This window comes from Gallinula chloropus (assembly GCF_964237585.1).
Source record: "Gallinula chloropus genome assembly, chromosome: 14".
Lineage (NCBI taxonomy): Eukaryota > Metazoa > Chordata > Aves > Gruiformes > Rallidae > Gallinula > Gallinula chloropus.
In genome coordinates, this window is record NC_140099.1 from 14688961 (window position 1) to 14713851 (window position 24891).

The following is a 24891-nucleotide window of genomic DNA, read 5'->3' on the forward strand; positions in this document are numbered from 1 at the left end:
CTTGTCTCCTAGGAATTCCGTCTGATTGGAAATGTTCTCATTGGTGTAACTTTAGTCAGCATGAAATTGAGGTTCTAGTGATACTCTGGTCTCCAGTTCCTGAATTGTCAGTTTGCGTTATTTTAGCAGGTGTAATTTATTGCCTGTTAGCTAGTAATTCTTGAGTCTTTGATGATGATGATTGGCTCAACAATCTACTGCACGCGGCCGGAGTCATGTTAACGTCATGACTATCAGTCTGCTGCACAGTCATGTGGTCAGTATTACAGGAGTGTCTAGGTCAGAGATGCATGCAGGCAATTTTTTGTACTTTTGGTCTTGCTGGTAAACTGTTCTAGATGATGAGCTGGTTATCAGCACGTGCTGTCAGTGACAGGACAACATTTGTTTTTTCCGTACGGGAACCGTAATGGTGTTTCTCCGAGCTGCCAAGCCTGCAGCTCCCATGAGATGGGAGCTCTGCCACTGAATGGGGGGAAATCCCTCCCACCTCACCTCTGCCTCTCTTGTTTTGGCCTCAGCACTTGCCTGACATCTCCCTGACCTTTAACTTGCTCAGACAGAAGTTACTTGGCCAAAGAGTCAGATGGTTTTCTACTACATTAGTAAGGTAACGTGGCTTGGTGAAGGGTCTGGTGAGAGAGGGAGAGGTATGTGCTCCCGAGAGGCAGGAGAGGTGCAGCCCCTTTGGGAGCAGAGTGATGCAGTCTGCAGCCTGAGCGCCAGACAGCCCATCTCACAGTGCCCAAGCACGACCACTGCAGCGGTTACCGTCTTGGCAGGTGACATTCAAGGGCAGCCAGAAGCTTTGGGGACACGTATGACTGCTACTGATTCTGCTTAGGATTCAGCTAAAAGGCAGTCGAGGTGCCCCAACGCTGGCTGTGAGGAGGGACTGTGTTCCCAGGGTTTGGAACCACCGTGAAGCACTGGTGAAGAGCAGGAGCGCATATAAACATCGTGTGTTTTGCTTATAACAAATAGGATTACCAGACACAGCGAGGAGTTATCGGGGAAAGGAAAGGACGCCCTTAGCCTAGCAGAGGCACATGAAAAACAAGCCTTTAGAGCTTCAGATCAGAAACAAGGTTCTCACAGCGGGACTGAGGGGATGCTGCAGTCTAACCCCGGGACTGGTTACAGACCTCGGCGGTGCCTCCCCTGCCGCTGAGCTGGCTGTTCTCCGTTGGTCACACCGGTAACCGCGCAGGCCCGTTCCGCGGTGAGAAGCACCCACCGCCAAGGGCTGCCCACAAGCACCCACGGCAGAGGGCCGGTGATCACCGCCCTGGGAGGTCTAGCCTGGCCGGTGGTTCTGACCCGGTGCCCGCTCGCTCTCCCATGGGCGGGGGGACGGGGCGAGGCGATGGGCGGTGCGGCGTCCCGGTTGCCGTGGCGGCGGGAGGCGGAGAGGCGAAGGGGCCGCAGGGGCCGCCGGGAGCGCGGGCTGTGCCGCGCCGTGCAGCCCGTGTGAGCTGGAGGCCGCTGCGCTGTGGGGATGGGCGGGCGTTAACCGCCGTTAGCAGCCGTTCGCTCTCTCCCTGCTCTCTCCCTAACGTGCCGCCCGCCGTCATGAGCAGCGGCGCCCGGGCCCGCGGCCGGAGGAGAAGGGCCGCCCGCCTCAGCCCGCCGACTTCCGCCAGCTCCGAGGGCGAGGAGCCCCTCAGTCTCTCCGGCTGCTCCCCGCACTCCCTCGCGTCCTGCCCCAGCTCCTCGAGCGGCGAGGAGGAGCGGGCGGCGGTCTGCCGGAGCCGGCGAGGCGATAGGTAACCGCTGAGTCTGGGCCCGGGTCCGCCCCTTGCTGAGGAGCCGGACTCCTGTGCTCGCCTCCGCCCGCCTGAGGCCTTAGCTGGGGGGGTGGAAGGTTCTAGCATATAAATCCACATTTGTTGGCGTAGATACGCGCTTCGTGCGCCCCATTCTCTTTTTATGATGCCTCGGGAGGTCGCAGGTCGCAGCAGTCTTCGCAGGCAGCTGCGTGTGTTTTCATGGGTTTGTGAAATGATTGCGACGTGCCGACCTGAGGCTCGGGGCCTTTACTGGTTAAAAAGGTACAGCCGATCCTTTTAAATGCTCCTGGGGCAGAAGGGCTGTTGGGGCTGGTGTGTGCAGTTATGCTCTGAGTCAGGTTCAGGTGTACGCATGGCACAGTTCTTGTTCCTATGACATAGCTTCGCTACCTTTTAATTAATATGCAAACTTAATGTGGCTTTTTTTCCCCTTGGGACTGCCTCTTCTTGACAGGAGAATAAATAATCCTCGTTTCAGTCTCTAAAATAGAAGGGGGAAGAGCAGAGTGAAAAGGATATTAGCCTGTTGTATGGTTCCTCCTGTCTCAGGTCTTCTGTTAACCTCTCCTTTTACTCCTTCCGAATAAGCAGTTTTGTTCACATACCTCAGCAGTTCTGTAGCACCCAGTTCAAACCACTACATGTCTTTGCAGCTTGAGATGCTACTTGAAATGGCTCTTGATTTCTGGGCCTGTTGCTGCAGTGTTCCCTGGCAGTGGTAAGATGCAACTGAAGACCACCTCTATTAAGGCCCAAGTTGGAACAATCTCATTAAACTCGGCAGGCACAACATACACTTTGCTTATGGAGGCACTGCATTTGAATAATGCAGCAGGTGTGTTGTAGTAAGTGTCTACCAAAGGTTCATATAGCAGCTTCCGTGTATAACTGCCAAGATCTCAAAGGTATAATAATAAAAAGCACTTCTTACACAGCTACCAGCCACCCCCCAGATGCACACGCTCTCTCAAAGAGTATGTTGTTCTCTTGAAACTACCAAAAAATCAGCTGGAGGATCTGCAAAAGAGAAGAGCTGAAAACAAGGCCTTGTGAACTGGTGTTAGGCGTTTTCGTGCTTCCATTACGAATCAGTGTTAACTCTGATGGCGTTACTGAAGTGAATATATGGTAAATGATAATCACAGTGTTTCCTATGAGTCAGACTTCAGTTCCAATGCCAAGCGTATCTTAGTCACTTTAAGATATTTATTTAAATACAAATGTGCACTTCAGAGCGTGGTGCTTTGAGAAGTCTGTTATTTTAATTATTCTGAGGAGGGTCACAGCTGTAAAGACACTAGCATTTCAGAAAATGGTTGCCTGAAATCCAAAGTCTGGGTTACTTAAAATACACAATCAGCGCACCAGGGAGAGTGTGGCAGTGGCTGGGATGCACTCCAAGAAGGATTGGGTTCCAGTCCATGAGCTTTAGGCCCTGTACTGCAGAAGAGAAGAAATGTTTCTCCTGCCAGTTCTTTGTGTTCAGCTTGGGTTTTTTCTCTGTTTAAACTCAATTTTCTGTTGTTTCTTATGTGTATACAATAAGTTTTTATTTTATTAACATGACTTTTTTTATTTTGGAAGTGAACAGCTTGAACTTTAGAATTACTGATACAAGAGAATATGTAGTAAACTTTTTTTTTTTAAATTTCATTCCTTCTAAGTAGTACATCTTTCTAGGTTGGTCAAATATGTGAGTGTTATTCTAGTACAAAGTGCCATTATGAAAATCATGCGTAGCAAAAGAATGTATTGAGGAAGTTTCCCTGCCCAAAATGTCAAGTCTGGACAAAGTTGTGTTAGGTTCCCGAGTTTGAATGCATAATGCTTTCATCCTTATCTTTAATAAACTTTCAGAGAGCTATTTTCTAAGAAAATATGTTGTTACGCATTCGTAAGTTGCATCTCTTATTACATGTCCCTGTTTAAAGGCTGTTTGTGTTAACGCTGTCTCATAAAAGCCCTGGGGTGAGCAGAGTGTTGGGCCAGACTGGTTTGGGAGTGCTTGGCTTGTGCTGCTTTTGTCTGTGTGTGTCAGGGTGTTGTGTCCGTTCCCTTCTGCTGCCACAGCAGAAAGAGAGTTGGGGGCTGACTGTGTGGGGGGGAAAACAGCGCTTTTCCAGGTTAGTTTTAGCAGGACTCGGTTCCCCTGGGTGTGTCATGGTCATGTCAGTGAATGCGCCTGTGGGTGACAACAGTGGAGAGCAATAGGATTGAACTGAGCCCTGACGTCCCCAAATGCTTTGGATCACAGAAATATATTCTAAAGATTAATGGAGCATAAAATGTTTTGCAGCAGAGTATTCCTGGTCCCTATGAACACTTAAATACTGGGTATCTTATACTTGGACAATTTATTTCAGCAGCATTAACATAATAATGCTTGTTTGGATGCCTCTTCTGCAGCTGGATTTCAGCAAACAGAATTAGTCACTGTAGTGAAGTATGTAGATAGATACTTCCAGAGCTCATAGGTCCACGTAAAATACTAATGTTAAGTCTAGTTTCACTGTTTTGTTGTTAAAAAATTCCATCTAAGATAGGAGAAATCTTCTAAAGAAATCTATTGGCATGTTTTCAATTTTTGTTGACTTGGAGCCTAATATACTGTGTAACTTACGAGGCAGAACATGTATAGAATATTATAAAACCCATTTCTGACCTGGGGCTAGGATTGCTGTGTTATTAATGAGTAAAGAAGTTATGAGTTATGCAAGGTATCCTATTAAAAGTCTGATAGAACCTTGTTAATATCATTAAGCGTTGTATGCAAGCCGTATTTCTCAAGTATGTCTCCCATGAAAGCTTTTTAGGGTAGAGAGCTCTACCTGTTGGAGTGAATGGATTCTTCATACTGAGGTTGTTTGATATCATGAATCCAATTCTATAGGACTTGAAAGAAGAATAAATATTCTTGATTTTCCTTTGCTTATGCTAAAGGTCATTTGATATATGGGCCCTCCCTGTGACCAAGGACAGGATGTTCATGTAAAACCTCTGATTTCCCATGGTTTCTGTATGGGAGAAGGAAGGTGGTGTTTTGATGTTTCTGGTATTTGTTTTTGTTTAGTTCATAAAAGGTAATGCTTGGATCTGTTACACAGTGTGGAATGGTGGGGGGGCAGGGAGGGTGTTTGGGGAAGAAGTAGCAAGCTAGAATTTCCTAGGCAGAACTGGAGGGACGTGTGGTCAGAGCTACACTACAAGTGACGTGTGTCCATTCCAGAGGTGGGTAAGGAAGTAGGAAAGAGGCGTCACGTGGCAATACCTGATAAATGTCACTTTTCAAGGCAGTAGCACTGTTTAATTTTTCCATCAAACGTATTATAGATAACATTCTTTCACATTTCTTGTTTTTAATTCAGGAAGGCTGAAGAGATTGAAATAGCAGGGGGGGAAGAAGAGTCACCTTTGAAAGATAATCTTTCACCATGGGAAGAATGGTTCATTGCCAAAGAGAAGGAACTACGTGCCCGCTTACAAGCTAGAGCTGCAGAGGTGAATACAGCTGATTAGCTTGATGTTGAGTCTAATAGAAGACAGCAAGCACCAAAACACAGGATTTTTTTTCCCTTTCTTTTGGCTGTGGCAACACAAGTAGCTTTGTTATTTTTGGTGTCTTGGGCCTGCATAGTGTGTGCTTGACAGTGCTGACATGGTTCATGCTGTATCCATTCTCTTTTGCTAAATGTTAGGCTTCATTGCAGTGGTGCTGTATAATATTTTGGTTATCCAACTGTCAGGTGGTGGTTCAAGTTTAAAGAATTAAAACACAGTTATATAATGGGTTCATTGATTTTCGTCGTGGGTACATACACCTGCACATAGGTAGAAGAACATGACACGGCATATACTGGATGTAAGCATGCCATGCAGCTTGCTTAGGTGTGAGGCATGGTGTTGTTACCCACTTAGTGTATAATTACAGATCTGTTGGGTGTCCTTCCCCAGGATAGGTTTCCCTGTCCCGACATTTCTTTCCCTCCTTTCATATTTTATTCCCTTGCAAATAAACAGTTGAATACTGGGGCTGGGGCAGAATTAAGTGGGAGCGCTGTATCTTTCCCTGATTAATATGTTTGTAGTTGCAGTTGATTAAATGATACTGTTGTTTAAAATCAAATTGGAAGTATTGGGTAGGGGTTGGAACAATTACGTCAAAGTTAAATCATTCCTCACTTTAGTTACTGATTTACCGTTTGACCTTGAGCAGTGTCCTAACCTTTCTGTGATTCACTTTGTCTGCAAAGTGAATATAGCACACAGCTGGTTTACATGGGTTATCTCATGCTATTTATAAAACACCCACTGCTGGAAGGTTCTGGAATAGTCTCTCAGAGGTCAGCCTAACACCAAAATAGTATGTTAAACTTGAGGAATACATTTTGATCTGTTAATACTCATCACACATTTCAAGACCTCCCCTTTAGATCCCAGTTTGGTAGCTGGCTCTCCCTGTTGTGACTTTTTTTAAGTTCAAAAAGTGAGCCAAAGTAATTTCTGGTGTCATGTAGAAAATATCGTGAGGTCCTGATGAGAAGCCAAAGCAATTTATTCTTGTGTATCACACAATAGTGTTTACACAGTACTAAAAATAATCTAGATGTCTCTCTTAATTATATATGAAGAGCAGTCATAGGACAAGTATTACTTAAAGCAGTGTAGAAATCAGTGGAATAGGTAAATATTTGAGCTTGTAAGATTTTGAGAACATTAGGTGTTAACTGCAATGTAGGCAACTGAAATAGCTTGTATGAAGAACTGAAAATAGAACTAAAAATTGAACTGAAATAGATTGTATGAAAAATGCAATCAACCTTTTTGTGGGATACCAAAAGAGAACAAAGTATGTGCTATAAAACTGTAGTGCTACATTTGCATATAAAATTATTCTAAACAGATACCCTAGAGTCCCAAATCTTTTGGTGACAGCAGCACTGAGTCTGCCCTGAATGTCAGAAATGTGGATAAACATTTGGAGTGAATTGTGGATGGGATCTTCTCAGGTACTCACAGTGCCATCTCATTTTAGAGAGACCAGGACCCATGAGATACAGATGTCTCAGAACTCAATGGAGGTGTTAGTTGCTGGTAACTTTGCCTCAGCACAGCAACAGTTGTATTTTCAAACTCTGTCTGTATTGTGTTTTCTTTCTGCTCTCTGTAGGCTCCTGTTTTTTTCTTGGTGTCTTACCAAGTTGAAATTCAATGTCGTAAGAAAAAGGGGTCTCTCTCTGAAACCCACTGCAGTGTAGGTACCAGAAAATGAGTTTCATGGAAAGAATTTCACCTGCCACTGTTTGAAGGTAGAGTTTTCATAGAAGAACAGCACTTTGTGCTAATGCCACTGATAGAGAAGCTAGAGATCCCAAATTGTTATATTAGTCATCTTTTTCCTTTACAACTTCATTTCCTTGGAGATGGGAATGCATATATACTTCATGTCCTATAAAGATAAAATACTTTGGAATTTCTTCTCTCATCTTCAAAATTCGTATTCCAAAGATTTTTAAAATTTGTTAATAATTTTGTCTTTATAAGCTTTGGGTTAAACCCAAAGGTTTCTGTAGTTCTGGTACTAAAAATCAGAAGTGAGTAGTATAATCTCTTGCTTAGCTTTTGAGGTCTTTCTGAATGCAGAGGTCTGTAAAATGTGTAAACTTTAAGCATTGTAGAAAAGTACTGCTGCAAATTAAGATTCCACTGATGGAAAGGGCATTAAAACAATCCTAAGAGAGATTTCATATGTTAAATTGTTTCTAAAACCGAATTAAAATACGAATTTCCACATCATACTCTAAAAACTCTGCATTTCCATTTATTTGTTTCTGTGTTGATTGTCATGAATGTTTTCCAAAAATCTTAATGGAAAGAAAAATTTCAAACTCAAGTACTTCCATTGGTTTAACTGCAGCCCTGTTCCCAGTATTGACTGTATGGGTGTAAATGGTCACCACAGGCTGAAGATGTATGCTTTTTCTTTAATTAGGAAATGAATATACAGCTTGAGAAGATGAAGCAAAAGCAAGAATATGAGAGGAGGAAAAGGATAGCTGAAGAGAAGCATAAGGAATGGGTACAGAAGAAAAGAGAAGAGGTAAATATTTATTTGCGAATATTCTAGCCTGTACCATGCTTAAATAAATTGACTTAAATTGTTTGGACAACCATGTTTCTAGTTTGCTGAATGAATGGCTGTTTTAACTGACAGTTCTAAAACCACACCAACACAGTTTAACAATCTTCCAAGACTGGTTTCTGGTTTTACCCCCTTAGATACAAAGAGATTTTCTTCTGAGTAGTCGGATAACTGATAACTGGCCTGCATCTTGTGCAGCAGCCATCTGCTAATTATAGCTGGGGTTCTGGTCTTCAGTATATTCTACTCTTCCTGACTTCCCAGGTCCAATGGCCAAGCATTTTGGGTAAAATGTACATCTTAACTGTCTGCAGTGGTTTGGACTCCAAGAGCCAGAAGAAGAACTAGGTGAAGTGCTATTGCAGACAGGCAGATAGTATGGTAGAGCGTAGGGGGTTAATTGAGGTGGGAGGCCAGATTCAGGACTGTAGATTCTCTGTAGATCGTATTTAGCAGTTGGGAATTCCTTCATCCAAAAGGTTGTTTCTGAGTGGGATCAAAATGTTTTTAAGCTCTCTTGAGAGGGATGGCCAAGCCCAGGGTCGGAAGCAGACAGGATCCTGACCTTAATGAGGCTCTGTACAGCTCTGTGTCACACAGAGCAAGCGTGTGTGGCAACAACGTGCTTGGGCTTGTTCAGCCGCTGGTAGTTCATGGGCGTATGTGGTCTGGAGAAATACCAGTTGCTTACTGTTCTGTACTTTTTGTTTTGAATAAAATCAGATGAAAAGTGATTAAAAATATCAAAGTGGCACTAGCTGGGCTAGACATCCAGGGGCCTCATACATTTGTCTTCGCCATTGCAGATGTCCTTCAGATTTGGTCTAGAACCACTAGAATAAACCTGTGTTTGGATCTTAGTCTCTACGCTGACTGGTCCATGATGGCATAAACCCACCCCCAAACCAATTCTGCTTTAAGCATTTATTGCAGCGTATCAAGGCTCCTCCCTTACTACAGTGCACGGCAAAAAGTAGCTCAAATAATGCTCTTTTCCTCTTACAAAATGCACATTACATTGCAGGTGTCTGTTCATTGGCTTGAAAGTGTTTGGGCTGCCTGTTAAAACCTCAAAGTTCAAAACAGTGAAGGTTCTTCTTCCTTCCCCCTTCTCCCCCCACTCCAATTTCTGTAAACTTCTATTTGACCTGTCTGAGTCTTCCAAAGACCTTTGCCTAGATGGATTTACTGAATAACCTCTTTTTTTTTTTTCTATTGTTGATGGGAATAGTAGGTCCCTTTTATGGTAATCACATCAGCCCAGAGGACAGGGGGAAAAAAATTTGTGTTTGGACTTTATCATATTATATTTTGGAAGGATAAGGTCATCCTTAGGCCACGTCCCAAGCTTTTACCAAAAGTAATCTGATTTTCATTTAAATCAGATGATTCATTGGCTAGTGTTCTCTGTACACCACACTCAAATCAAGAACAAACTCAGCAGCTTAACAGTGTGTGGGCTGTTAACACTTTTGTAGCATATACCTTACCACTTCAAGTTTTCACAAGATTATCTGTGGATCTGTACACAGGCTGAAGGATAAAGATGTCAATTCAGTGTCTAAGAATGCCTTCAAAGTTGTGTTAAGATTTCATGTGGAGTTTAAGGTTAGATCCCAGTGGGGAGTGTGTATCCATCTCCGATGTGAGAAAGCTCACTGCATTTCCTCTTCGCAAAATGTTCAGTATTCCTCACGAATACACGTGTTAAGCACTCACCTTCTGCATACCCAGTTACTGATTCTGAGCCCTTGTGTGTGGATTGCAGAAAATACTTTACTTGACAGGAGGCAGTACCTTCAGGGATGTCACCTCTGTGATTTCCACAGTCAGTATTACCCTTTCTCATTGCTGAATTCTGTACTGGTGAAGGAAGTGAGCCATGGGAAAGCAAACTTCTTCCTTCGTCTTGAGCATTCTTGGGGCTTTGGGCAACTTGGCCTAGTGGAGGGTGTCCTGGCCAGGGGCAGGGGTTTGGAACCCAAGCCATTCTATGAGTCTGCTTTGTTGTTTAATATACAGTGAAACCATAGGCTGTGAAGTTATGTTCTGTTTAAAATAATTCTATATAAAGTGGTTTTGAAACTAAAGGTATCATAACCATCTAATAGTCTTCTATGTAAATAGCTTTTGTGATTTTAAAGGCTGTAAATGAACTAGAAGTAATATTTTGAAACAGGAGCTATGAAACAGAACATTCTAAGCTGTGAAATATTTTATGCAAATATGGCAAAAAATTTGCAGCTTACTGGGAATTAAAAGCTTATTAAAATCAACTGTCAGCAGTTATCCTGGTCCAGCTAATGCCTTTTCAATTTTCAGTAAGATACCAGATCTCTGCTAGACAAAAATAATTATACTTTATCTCTCTTAGAATGTTGAGTCATTTGTAGGCAAACAGAAAATTGTCTGTTTCATTTTAGATACAGTAGAGTGCTATTTTTAGCACTTTATTAACAAGTCACAGGAATATCAATGAAAATATTTTAACTCTAAAGTATCTTCAGTACCTCCAAACATGCTTTTGATTCCAGAAGAAAATTTGCTTGAACACAACATGATTTTGTATGTATCTAAAACTTTTAATTCTGAGCTCCTAACAGGTATATTGATAAAAATGAGGTGGGCATAATTATAAATGCTGAGCAAGCAAAGATGGTGTTCAGTGTCATGTTTTCATTATTGAAATAGCCTTGATTTGAGTGGTATGCAGGACTGGACATAGGTCAGCAAACCCATTGTAAACTATCTTAATCTTTTTGGAATGTTTGAATGTTTGCTTGCACTTAGGCTCCAGTTGGGTAAGGAGCTCTTTATAGGCAACTTGTAGCTGAACTGGGAGGTTTAAAAAGAAAGGAATCGACGTCTTTGATCCCCATCTCATCATAGAACTAAATCTTGAATAGATACTGAAAGCTAACTTTGTCTTATTTCTTCAGGTTAGAATTAATGCTTGTGAAAGCTTATTTGCTCTGTGTCTGTTCATTCTAGCACTTTATGTGGGTTTGGGGTTTTTTTGGCCAAGAAAGGACCTGTTCTTAGGGGAATGATTTTTTTAAAAAATAAAACCTAGAGATAAAGAATGGCTAGAGTTTGCCATTTAGAAAGATACCTTCCAAGTCTATAATTTAATATTTATATGCTGACTTCCTGCTGTAGATACTGAGAGGATCAGTTAACTTCACTCATTGTTCTCCACTGAGTAAGTTTAGAAAAACCCTAAACAACAGCCAATACAATCCTTACTTCATCCCCACAAACTGTATCTTGAAATTATTCAGATTGGGAAACCTACATGTGTGATGCATTTTGAAAATCTCCTTTCCTTGCTGGCATCTTTGTGATTTCTGTCTTGCCAAATAGGATCTTGCTTAACAAATAAGAGAGTTCTGACTATTTGGCTTAGCAGGCTGGAAATGATGTGTAGATTGACAGACTTGGGTGAATTATAGTTTAAGGAGGAAGATAAAAAGTACAGATTAACATCTTCAGAATATTTGGGAATTAATTTCTGGTTGCTTCCAAGGATTTTCTCTCATCTAAATTCTAAGGGATTACTATGTGATGACAAAAGTCTGGCTTGGTATAAAATATGAAAAGAAAAAACGAAGTGATAGGTGGTGAGGTCATAGGTATTCAGGGTTGATCACTCATTCACCCTTTGTTTTGTAGTGTTTCCTTTGAAGATCACTACTGTTCAGAATTCATCCAGTATGGTTCAATTCCAAGCTCCTTCACGGTTTGGCCAGGCACTGGTTCTACTGCCTGATAACTTACTGTGTTGCACTCAGTGGAACCTTCTGGCTATGCTAGTGAAACTCTTCTGGCTTGGAAAATATGTGAGCTGTTGTCTGAAACCATTTTGGGTTCTTTGCCCTCATACGCCCTTGAGGTAATTAATTCAAGACTTGTGTAGCCTTCTTCCAGGAAGACAACTTACAATCTCATTTCCCAGGAATGAGGTGAGGTATGGAGAACTCCTTTGCTGGAGTTTGGCCTGTAAACCCTTTGTCTTTCCAGACTCTCTTTCTTCCTTGGTCTGTGTCCTTCTAGTGGTATTTCTCAAAAGAGTCGAGGATGGTTTTGACATTTATGTAGTCTCATGTGAAATATCGTTTTCTTTATGTAAATAGGGACCCAGCCCCTGTCTTTATAGTTTGTAAGCATTGTTTGGGTCTGACTTGCCCACCTCTCACAAGTGCTGAAGACCCTCAGTTACGTGACTGACTTCCCAATGTTTTGTTATAGATGCTTGTTGACACTTGTGAGGGGTTTTTCTGTTTCCTGTTTTACATGACCTTTTGATCCTGGGATGTGGAGTCTCTTTCATTCCTATTAACAGCTATGGGATTAAACACTTAATTGAGGTATATGTAACTGCTGAATTACTTATTAATTGCCTTTAAACCAAAATACCAAATGCCTTGAGAAATGCATTGTGGATGCAGAAACTCTGAAGTGTATGTAAACTGCTGTGACTGTTGAATTCTTCAGAATATTGATGTAATAGTCAGAACTTCTTATGAATTAATGCTGAATAAAATACTAGGATTGGAGGTCAGGCCTGATGAAAACAGCTTTTTGATTAAACTTTTTTAAAAATTAACACCAATGCAGCACACTCCGCCCTTTAAGCTGTTTAATGTGGTATCTTTCAATCATATTTAATCCACCTGTACTGACTTTGCAAAGCTACTTCATTCTTAGAACACCAATAGAATATGAACTTAGAAATACCCAGAGTATTCAATTCATGCATATGCATATGTGTACTTATATATTGTTGTGGGTTTGTCCCAGTGGGCAGCTAAATCCCACACAGCTGCTTGCTCACTCACAATGGTGTGGAGGAGAGAATAGGAAGACTAAAACTGAGAAAACTTGTGGGTTGAGATAGACAGTTTAGTAGGCAAAGCAAAAGCAACACATGCCAGTGGAGCAAACCAAGGGATTCATTCACCACTTCCCATGGGCAGGCAGGTGTTCACCCATCCCCAGGAAAGCAGGGCTCCATCACACATAGCTGTTACTTGGAAAGACAAATGCCATGACTCCAAACATTGCCCTGTTCCTCCTACTTCCTCCAGCTTGTATTGCTGACATCATATGGTATGGAATATCTAGTCAGTCAGCTGTCCTGGCTGTGTCCTGTCACAACTCCTTGTGCACCACCAGCCTCCTCACTGTTGGGGCACAGTTAGAAACAGAAAAGGCCTTGAAGCTGTGCAAGCACTGCTCAGCAATAATTAAACCACTGTTGTGTTACCAACACTGGTGTGGTTACAAATACAAAATATGGCACCACAGGAGCTGCTGTGAGGAAAATTAACTCCATCCCAGCCAAACACTAGTACTTAGTGTAATACAACAGTGTCATTTGCAACAGTAGCTGAAGTCTCAAAAGTGGAATGCTTGCATCCCAAGACAACGGTCATTCTGAAACTCATGGTGTTACTGTGCTTGACCTTAGTCTTTAACTTGCATGTAATACTTTATTAAATGTGATATCTAGCAAAGTTGTAAGAGCACAAGTACTTAAGTTACACGTTTTATAGTGGAAAAAATAATTATTTTAATACTGATCTTAATTTGACTGTAGCTTTTCAAATGCTTTCTGTATTGTTGAATATCCCAAAGAATTTTCTTTTAATGCATACTTTATCTCACCATTGTTAATACAGAACACAGATTGTGCAACAGCTTGAGCATCACTTTGAAGTTAAAAAGTTGTGCTCACTCGTGTATTTTTCCTTTCATTCAGTGAATTGTTAATTATTTTGTGAGGAGTGGTACCCCTTCAACAGAAGGGGTGGAGAATCCTGTCATTCCAGCTTGTAACCTGCTAGATGGACTCCCCTCCCCACAGTGGGACATGTTGATTGAATCCCCTCAGGTATAGAGGTAATGAAATCCAGATGTTCCCTTGATGGTCTAACAGCTAAACTGCTGTTCTGAGTCAAAGCAGTGGATGCTGCTATGTTTTTTGTAGAACATGATGTGCTGTGGACTCTGCTGATAGCTTAGTCTGGAAAAAGACACTGAGACACCTTTTTCAAGACTGGACCCTTTCAAGAAATGTATTTGTGAAGGAAGTGTAAATATCTAGCATACCTAACTTCCAACCTTGAGAACCAACATTATTTAAGAATTTAAATTTTCTGGTTACGTGCCCAGGTCTGGTTTTACATCTCTAAACTTTTTTTGGTAACTCTGGGCTTAATTTTTTAAGGGGTTTTGTGGGTTTTTTTTCCAGACTTGGAGTACTTATAAAGCAGTTGTCGTGGGTTTTTTTGGGGTGTTTTTTTTAGCGCAGTGTTTGTGTGTCTTTGCACAAAACTTGGCCAGTGCCATGGGTATGGTGTCCAGACTTACCTGTAGGTTTCTATAAGTAGAATGAAGCTAATTTCTCCTGATTAGTGTTAGAATGAGTTTTAGATAGGCTTGTGGAGGAACAAGTCTATTCAGGGTTGCAGCTGCAGTGCAGTCTCCATTGCCTTTGTGTGAACTTGAGCAGTAAATCGTTGTAAACCTGTCTGTCAGTAGGCAACTGCAGTTTGATGTTGTTTCATTGACCTCCTTTCTAGCCTCTTGTTCTTTTTACATGCCAGTTCTGGAGAGATTAAAGAAGTGTTTCTGTGGGCTAGGCTTGGTGACTGAGCTGTGTAACGAGGCTAAATTAAAAAGATAATAACAATTGGCTGAACAACCCAGATTTCTGTGGCTGTTAAATGGGTTTGACATTCAAGATTATTATAAGGATAAATGAGGAAGTTTGGATGTATCTTCTGATCTTGGCAGTGTCGACTTTTCCTATATTTCACCATCAGTCAGCATAAAATGATGCTAGAGTATGGTAGCTAAGGTGTCAGAGCAAACAGCTGTGAGAATGAACCATGAGTTATGTATTAAAAGAAAAATGTTGTCATGTTCTGAAGGCCAGGAAATGGGAAAGGAGAAAGCTGTGAGAAATATCCTAAAAACATAAACCACAACATTCATTTCTGGAAAAATTTTTATTGAGTAACACTCTGCATAGAAAATGCAGAACAGAAGGCAACTCTGCACTTGACCTTTTCCAGTCTCTCATTTACTCATTAATACGCAAATGCAGAAATATGTATTTTATTAATTTTCTTCTGGTTGGATATAGTGTCTCTGTTTTGATGTCAATTGGGCTGTTTTCTGCCTGGAACATTATTTAATATTCTACCTTCTGTCAGGAAGAAAGTGGGATGCTTCTTCCAATTTTAAACTCCTTTGACAATTCTCCACATACACATAAGTGTGATTTTTCTTGCAGAGTTAGTAGTTCTGCTGATGAGACATTGGTTTGGTACTGACACAGTGAGCCACGTGCTGCCTCCTGAGTCGCCATCTCTGCTTTGTGGGACGGCTGAATTTGTTTTGGGTGGGGGATTTCCACGTACTGACCTAGCCCAGGCTTCATCAGGTTTGGAGGCTTGATAGGATCACAGCCCAGAGCAGTGAACCCACAGGGAAGGTTTGTATCCTTTCTCCGTAATAACGTGTATGGGTGGGGTGGCAGGAGAACAAGCCTTTCTTGGAATGAGTAATTGGATGGTTTACGATCAATACCTTAATTTATGTAATACCTGTAATCATATTTTAAAGTGTATGTAAATTTGCTAGTGGTTTAGTGAATAGATCATGTCTGTTTTGAACACAAGATCAAAGAGAATTTTTAAAACCCAATCTGACAACTTCAAGCATAAACAAATGACATAATTTCCCTCCCCCCATATGTATGTGGAAGGAGAGTGAAAGCAAGGTTGATGAACATGTGCCTTAATATGCACATTCCTAACATTTTTGATAGACTGTATAAAGGAAAGTAATGAGGCTGGGGGGAAGCTGGGAAGGCCAGGCTGACAGAAGCTTGACAGGGAACAGTTTATTAAAGCAGCTGGGAATGTGATGTACACTAACATCATGAAGCAAGAACTGTTCTGTGCGTGAGAGAAAGAGGAAGCATTTCTGATTTGTCTGCAGAATAATTTCTAGGCAGCTGCATAGTCTGCAATTCTGCAGGGAGACTCCCTGTTTTAAGGATGTAAAGCCTGGCAATAGTTGTTGCATGCCATATCATTGTTTACATAGGACACAATTTAACTTTGGATCAGCCTAGATGGTAGCTAAACTCATCTGAAGTATTGTGATTAAAGATACATAATTTTAAAGAAACTTTCCTGCCTTTTAATTACAGTCTTAAGAAAGGCTTTTAGTGTATTTACTGCTTGTAATTGCTGTCAGTTATTGAACAATTCCCCTTGGTATTGAAGGGGCCCATTTTTAAATTTTTCTCCTATATTTCTTTTCATGCTCTTTACACGATAAGACTCTTGGCCAGAGACTGGGGCTTTGAAAGATCCTTAGTTTTGGAACTTAATTTCATGTACAGTGGAGATAAGCCAGCAAACAACAAAAGATTTGGAATCCTTGTAAGCCTTCATCAGCAGTGGCTTTTACTGTTTTAGCATATATCTCTTGTTTACATTTATGGTTTTTGAGTCCCAGACTACCAGGAGCTGTTAAGAGATGCATATGAGGAATATTCAGTAATGACAAGACAGAGGAACAGCTCTGAATAAAAGAGATTGAGATTCATTTCAGATGAAGAAGGAGGAAAAGTGTGGAAAATTGGTTATTTGTTTTTCAGACAGGTGATACTTAGGATCAGCATAATTTGCCAAAAATAGATTATTTTTCCTTTTTAACATATTTAAGCGTGGAAGGGTTTGTTTCATGCTAAGAAGGGTCTTGTATTCCTTCTTTACGAGTTCAAAAGCGTTTCAGAATCTCAACTTTTTATTTTGCCAAATGAAATGTCCAATATCAGCTCAATGTCATTGGTCTTAGTTGTAAAAGTTCAATCACATGTACAGGCCTTAGTGTTGTGAAATGACATGAATAAGACTTCCATCATTTTGCAGCTCTGTGGAGTTTTACATTCCAGCATTGAAACTGAAGTGTGTTCATATCTGTCCGTTTTCCCTGTGCTGGAGGACAGATTCAGCTGGTGTTCACTAGGATGTATTCAAAGTTAATTGGGGGAAGAAAAAAAAAAAGCGTAGATAACTACTTGTTTTGTGAAATTGTGTGCTGTATGTACACAAATAACTCTTTGTCATGAGATTATTTGACAGGAGTATGCCAAAACAGTGATCCTGAAAGTATCATTGTGGTTTAAACAAAGAAACCTCCTCCTTGGAGATAACGGTAAATACAATGAACAAGGCATACCTTGTAAAAGGGGAGAAACCTCCTCACTTCCAATTAATACTTAATTTAGCTGCCAGTGTTAAAAATGTAATTCTTCTAGTGTTGGCAGTCACAGAATGGGGACACTAACTCTGGCAGTTCTGTTTAGAATTGTGACGTGCTCGGAGAATATGAATGCCAAGAATAGGTTTAGATTATGCTTAGAATGATTTCTTTATTGAGACAATTTACTGTAGTATGGATAAGGATTGAAACACGAAAGCATTTATTATCCAGTACTTGTCTTACAAAAAAAATTGGCAAATGTTCTAACGTGAAAGCATTGTATTTTCTCTTTATTGGCCCTGTTTTTGGAGAAATGAGTTAGTGTTTTGGAGGGCAATATAAGGTAACATTTTTATTCTGCATTGTGCTGATTTATTGGATTACTGGTAAATTTTGGTATGAAGGACAAGGATTGAACCAGCAGAAACCCTGTTTAAACCAGACTGAGAGAATCCAGTATTTTGGTTTCTGCTTCATTATGAATAATTGGATTTTTCCAGAAGTGCAGTAAATCTGGAAACGGGGGCCGGAGTACTGGGATGAGCAGGGTGGAGCTCTAGCTTTCTGCCTTTCTGTGCTTGTAAGAGGTAAAATGGGAAGGAAAATATATTCCTGCTCTTCTTGTAAATGTGTTTCTCTCTTTTCCCATTCACTATATTTTGCAGTTGTAGTTCTAGGCACTATAATAATTCTGAGTCAGCATAAGCTCCTGCTAAACTACCTATTTCCTCTGTTCAAGAGGAGCATGCAGGGAAGCATACAAGAATAAGATTTCTTGAAAGTAAAACAATCTTTTCATTCAACAGTTCCTTTCTATAAAGTGGAAAATGTTTAATCTCAAGTATTCTACCTTCCTTCCAGCCATGTGCATAGCTTGTCTCTGAAAGATTTTTGCCTCTACGTGTGTATGCAGGTTCTTCAGAGCCAAGCAAGCTAAGCAGAATTAGTACTGAATCAGTAGAATCTCAGATATTTCATAAAGGTTACAGGGAAGGGAGCACTATTGTTGGTCTTGAAATGAAAATATCTCCCTCTTCAGATCAAGAAAAAGCCGTTCATATGTGCTTGTTTGCATAGAGAATTGTGCCTGATATGTTGTGCACCATGTGTTAGAAGCACACTCACTGAAAAGACATAGAAGTGAATGACATCTCTCTGATTGCATCTTCCAGATTATACAGGTAGCAATTTCACTTTAAGCTGCCACTTTTTTTGTCTACACTAGAATGTGTTTTCTTGTTTTCCCTTCTATCGTTTGAAGAGGAGAAATGTGTTGATTGATTCATATCTGCCTGATCTGATACGTAGATTGATTTGTTCGTATGCAAATGAACTAAATAATATCAAAACTGTAGAGAATGCCACAAAACATGAACCAGATTCTCATGGAAACTTACTTGGTTATGAGTTTATGCTGAAGTGTGCTGAACAAGGTGCGTATCTCAATGATTCCTAGAAGGGGGCAGTTTGCCTGACTTCATTTGAAACTGTTATTTCCTCTGGATACACTACCATCAAAAATATCTGAATAAATAAACCAGAACAGTATATATAAGAGCATGAGGAGCCCTGAAAGCAAGGTTTATTATCATGTTTTGTGACAAGTTTATATGTTTAAAACTATTTCTTGGCAGAACCTAGCTATGAACAGGTTCTGTCATCAAAACACTTATTATATATGTTGAGGTTTTTTCAGGTTTATGATAATTTTATTTGTAATTGTGTAATAAAATTAACTGTATTCCTCTAAATAATTGCCTGTAAAGTTTCTGTTCTGTTGTTTTTGCCTGTGTCGTGTAGGAAAAAAGGGAAAGGGAACGAAAGCTGAGCAAAGAAATGGCAGAAAAAGCCACAAAGGAACTAGAAAAAATGCAGTTACAAGAAAGGGCTGAAGTAAAGTATAAAGAATGGTTAAAGAAGAAGAGAGCTGAAGAGGCAGAAAAGAGGAAGAAAGAGAAGGTATTAATCAAGCCATTTTTCTGGATAGGGTTACATAATCTGTAATTTATATTAAATATATTGGTTGATTAAATTGTTTAGAGTTTATCAAATGGCAGTGTTGTACATGAAAAAAGACTTTCAAAAGATATAATGTTAGTGCATTGAGGCCATTGAGGAATGGTCAGCAAAGCAAGATGCCCATGAATGCATTGTTTTTAACAGACTTTGCAAACCCGCTGCAACTGTGACATGATAAGGGAAGGAGAAATGCAAACCACACACCGTACCTTTATTGCTCAGTCCATTGCAGGGTGATCCACACAGAAAACAGACAACATCATGTGCATTTTTCTTGCAGCACCACTATTGTATTATATATATTATTGCATATATTTCGAATTAAAAGCATTTTTCTTTGTATTTCTACCAATCTGATGCTAGGAGTTCTAATTTTAACACTATCTCATATTACTAATCACCTATGTATTTTTAGAGTGAGGTTCAGAAGCCCTTTTATTTAAAGCTGTAAGCTTCCTAATGTATGGGGTTTGGCGCCCTCTGATTCACTAGAATAAATTCTCTTAACAAGGCTACACTTGCAGGAACCATTCAGAATTCCTCCGAAATATCACATATTGGTAATGATTATGCCTGAAGACTATGAAATGTGTGACCATAGAGATATCTGTGAAGTTGATTGGTGTATTTTAATTTAATTAATGTTACAGTGTAATTTTCTGTAGAATATGTAGTATTATAGGAGTATACACTGTTGTTAAATGAAAGTGTGAGGGAGGGTTGTGGTGAGAATTTCTATTACCCTGTGATGACAGCAGTTGTTCTTAAAGTGCAGAATACATTTGTAAGTATTTCATAAGTCCATATACTGATTTCCTTGGATTCACTTTAAAATACTGTATCTGATCTAAGCTGTATCAGATCAATTTCCAGGCCTTAATGACCTTAATTTTGCATTCTTTCAAAATTTCCCATATAATTAAAACACACTTAAATATTCTGTACTTGTAGTGATTATTTCCTGCTTTAAAAAGTGGTTCTGTGTCTCTACTGAGCTGCTAAAATGCGCCTTGAAACCCGAGAAAAAGAAAGTCATCAGACAGATACAAATGATGTGCATTCTTTTAGTCGTGTTCTCATTATATAGGTTCTTATCAATTAAACTTAGGCCATGCCTAGACATGCTGTTTTCCTTCTGATTAAATATATTTGAAAACATATATTCATCAGCCTGGGAACCTGCAAAATATCTATTTATCTCTTGTACAGTGCATTGGCTAGAAACATCTTAGATTTGATTTATTTTATTTTTAGGAAAAAGAAAAAGAAAGGGAAGCTGAACTACAGGAGAAGAGAGAGAGATCAGAGAAGATCTTTAAGGAATGGCTACATAACACTAGAAATAAACCACGCCCTGTTTTAAACGGTAATGCTTTCCCACATGGGAAGCCTACAGGTTTGTGCTTCTGCTACACATAATATAGTGACTTAGGTTTGTGGTTCCTTCCCTCTAATCTTTTAGTGTAAAATGAAGCCTGTTTCAGATTTTCATCCTCTATCAAATTTTGGCACATGGGAATGAATGTTCATCTGGTATAAGTCTGAGACTTTTACTCTGAGACCTTTTGTGCATTTTCTTTAGCCCTCCATGTTATTGGGGAGGAAGATGATATTTTTTAGAGAATAATTACAAGCAAATTTTAACTGATTTTAATCTCATTTTCCGTATCAGGCATAGGGATCAGAAGAGCCAATTACTGATACCTGTGGACCAAGTCAATTATTAGCATCCTTGTAAAGTTAGTGTTTGTGTTACAGAGGGTATGCACCACCTTACTGCACCTGAATCGTCCTTAGCAAATAGGTGGGGTTTTGAGACACAAAGATTAATAAGAGGCTGACAGAAGCCCTTTCTGAAAAAGGGGACATAGGAATTGACCAGTGTTCTGAGTTAAGATTTCCTTTCATTTAGCTTTCCACTTGTATCACACCTTCTTGGCTTCTCTAGTCCTATTCCTTTTTTGGTTTAAAGGAAATTGTTACAGAGAATGCTGTTGATAATGTGGTGTTTTCTGAGTCTCACTTGATTTTTGGTTTTTATTTTCGTCCCACGTGGTATAAAAGCAGAAGAGCAGTAGTACATCATATTGCCTTTTACATTTCAATGCCTAATTAAATTTTCTTTATACATATACATATATTTTTTCCCCTAGAATTAAAATTATTGCTGCTATATGAATTTACCACAGAAAATATTTTAGTACCTAAATTCCATGCTCTGAATGTTTAAGAATATGTATGAAGCAGGTGAACAAACTCTGCTCTGTTGGTGACATCTGGTTATAGATGTTGATATGCTTTGCCTTCATGGTTTATTTTGAACCTTCATTACTTAAATGATTTTTTGAAAAATATTTTTCTATACAGTTGTGTACATATGATAGAATATATTACAGACTTTGGTTTACCCAACCACTGCAATGTCATTACAGACAAATGACCAATAAAGCAACAAGTTCCCTCTCTCGCCTTTTAGGTTTTCTGATATTCCATTATAGTCTCTAGGTTATTCATTACAAATTATTAGTATATATGTGGATAATTAGTGTATTTTTCTCCTCAGTCAACTGAAGAATAACAGTTAAGCAAAGATGGAAAAATGTGAGCTTTGCATTTGTGGTGACAGTTTTATTTATAAATACTTTGAAATAATGCAAAGTAGCCAATTTGTAGACATTTACAGCTTTTAATTATATAGAACTGAACATTCTGAGTATTACCTGCTTTATACTTTAGAGATAAAGAACATGCCAGTTATTGGTAAGAAAAAAAAGGTGGAAGTTCTATTACTTTGATTCATTTAATGTGCCTATGCCGTCATCTTCCAAAGATGCTGTCATATCTTTGTTGTCCAGATAATTGCATTATTAAAGCTTGTAGTGTGAATATTCCTTTTAATTTATGTGCATTTTCTAAACATTCCAGGGTCTGCTGGTGGAAATTCATATCCAGCTCCAGCATATTGTAACCCCATTCCTTGGAAACCTATACACGTGCCTCCTCCAAAGGAAGACAGTGTTCCTACCCCTACCATAAAGAAGAGTAAGAGACCTGTATCTCATCAGTCCCCTGCTTCTTTACCTCCAGTAATTTATAAGCCTAAGAACAACCCTTGTGTTGGATCCGTGTGCAGAAAGCAGCTATAGTACTGAAAACAAAACTGTTCCTATGATCTTGTGTGAACTGGGGCATAAATACAAAGTTATATGTAATTACATGCCCAACACAGGCTGGATTTTTATTTATTTTTGTGAAGAGGTTTTATATTTACAGCCAACTTTAAAGCCACTTTTTATGGGTGTTTTATATGTTGCATTTTAGTAAAAAAAAATAAAGGTCTTTTTTAGCCAGTTGTAATGGGACTGTACCTCAATACCAATAAATGGGATTGTTTCTTGCTTTCCTCTTTTGTTGTTGAAGGAGTTCTTTTGTGTAAGTTGTTATTCTTTTGGGCAACAGTATTACTGGGTTATTTTAAAGAAGTGAATTGTAACGGATTTTAAATCAATTCTTGGCTTAATGCGGAAGGAATTCAACGGCTGCGTACAGTTGGGATAGCAGAGATCTAGTGGGATAGCTTTCCTCTCTGGAATGCTTCAGTGGATGGATACAGGCTCTTTGAGGAATCATAAGGTGGGATGGTGAGGACAGGAGAGAGCAGGAGGAACCTTTGAAGTTTTGCCTGAGGACCAATGGTTAAACCTAATGAGTTAAGGTGAAAAACAAGACCAAGTTGGGCAATATTGTGTTGGACATCTGCTACAGACCACCCAATTGGGAAGAAGTGTGTGACATTCTTCATGTGGCTAAAAAAAGCTTTATTCTTGCAGACACTTGTCTCAAAGGGAGACTTGAACCACCCTGAAATCTACTGGAAGGGCAACAGAGCACGGTGCAAGAAGTCAGGGGGGTTTCTGGAGAGCATCAGTAACTTCCTGAAGTTCCTGACACAGTTGGTAGAGGAGCTGGTAAGGGAGGCTCTTTGCTGGACCTGATACGTGAAAACAAGGGATAACTGCTCAGGAACATGAAGGCTGAGAGCAGCTTTCCTGCAATGATCATAGGGCAGTGCAGATCAGGATCCTAAGAGGGAACATACCAGGATCACAGCCCTGAACTTCAGGGGAGCGGATTTTCTCCTGTTCAGGAACTTGCTTGGAAAAACCTGTCTTGGAGAGAAGAGGGATCCAGGAGAGCTGGTGAGTTTCAAGGGCTGCTTCCTCCAAGCTCAAGGATGGTCTATCCCATGAGCACAGAGTCAAGCAGGAGTGGCAGAAGATACACATACATGAACAAGGAACCCCTGGCTACAACTAAATATAAAAAGGAAGCATACAAGAGGCAGATGCAGGAACAGGTGACCCTGGTGGAATATAGAAACAATGTCCAAATATGCAGGGAGGGTATTAGGAAGCCAAAGCCATTCTGGAGTTGAAGCTAGCAAGGAATATGAAGGCCAACAAGAAAGGCTTTTCCAATTTAGTCTAATACATAAATAAAACAAAGACATCTAACACAGCTCTCATCAGAGGCCTCTTAGCAGGGCCACTGCCATGATTTACTAGAATGTTCTCTTAATGTTGTTTATAGGTTATTTTCATAATCTAAAGTACATAAAGCTTTCGGTTCACTGCAAGCTTTTTGTTGTGTTTTTTTTTTAAGGCAGCAAATAATAGTTCATGCATGATTTTCTTCTGAATGTTTGTTTAATATTAATTTGGCCATACACACTTAGGACAAGTCTGAACTCCGTAAAATATGTGGAGTGTCAAACATATTTTTTGTTTCTGTTAAGCAGGAGAACATGTCCTTTACAAAGATGATCAGTGGACCAGAGCACCTCCAGCCTGGAGAAGAGAAGACTCTGGGGAGACCTTCTGGCAGCCTTCCATTGCCTAAAGGGGCTACAGGAAAGCTGGAGAGAGACTGTTTACAAGGGCATGGAGTGACAGGACGAGGGGTAATGGATTTCAACTAAATGAGGGTAGATTTAGATTAGACATTAGGAAGAAATTCTTCCCTGTGAGGGTGGTGAGGCACTGGAAGAGGTTGCCCAGGGAAACTGTGGCTACCCCTCCCTTGCAGTGCTCAAGGCCAGGTTGAATGAGGCTTTGGGCAACCTGGTATAGTGGAAGGTGTCCCTGCCCATGGCAGGGGGTTGGAACTAGATGGTCTTTAAGATTCCTTACAACCTAAACCATTCTGTGACTTAGAAAAGCCTGCGCATTATCTTCAGTCCAGCTTTTTCTATAAGGACCTCAGTGATGGATTGGTATGAAACTAATGGATTAATGGATTGGTTGTTAACCCAGCTGACCTTGCCATGTGGAGATGTCTTAATGAGAATCAGAAGTTTGATGGTTTTTGTAAACTACTAGAAGCTCATAGTTTAGACAAAGGCATAGCATTTTACTGTAATGTAAATGATTATTTTTGGTTTAGCTTACAGAGGTTTCTTGGGACTGATATACTCAAAGAGCCATACAGTATTATGTTAGGGTTTTCTGTAGTAGTTCTGAAACAGCATATAGCTACCACTATGGTGTGTTGACCTAGTTACCTGTGTGTATATTACGACTTTGTTTTAGTATTTATTTGCTTGTAGTGACATAAAATGACCTATCATCTGAAGATAGGCATTGGCAGTATTTATATTTA

General features: G+C 40.1%; 1 protein-coding gene across 1 annotated transcript in view; it reads left to right on the top strand.

The window, feature by feature from the left end:
• Nucleotides 1–1572: 1572 nt before the first annotated feature.
• Nucleotides 1573–24891, top strand: part of CCDC34 (coiled-coil domain containing 34) — a gene marked incomplete at both ends in the record, with an annotated part of 56149 nt that continues 32830 nt past the window's right edge. The window contains 6 exons of the mRNA XM_084270719.1: nt 1573–1766; nt 5156–5288; nt 7780–7887; nt 19015–19173; nt 20488–20629; nt 22159–22275. Coding sequence (XP_084126845.1) covers nt 1573–1766; nt 5156–5288; nt 7780–7887; nt 19015–19173; nt 20488–20629; nt 22159–22275 — 853 coding nt within the window. The remainder of the gene's footprint in view (nt 1767–5155; nt 5289–7779; nt 7888–19014; nt 19174–20487; nt 20630–22158; nt 22276–24891) is intronic.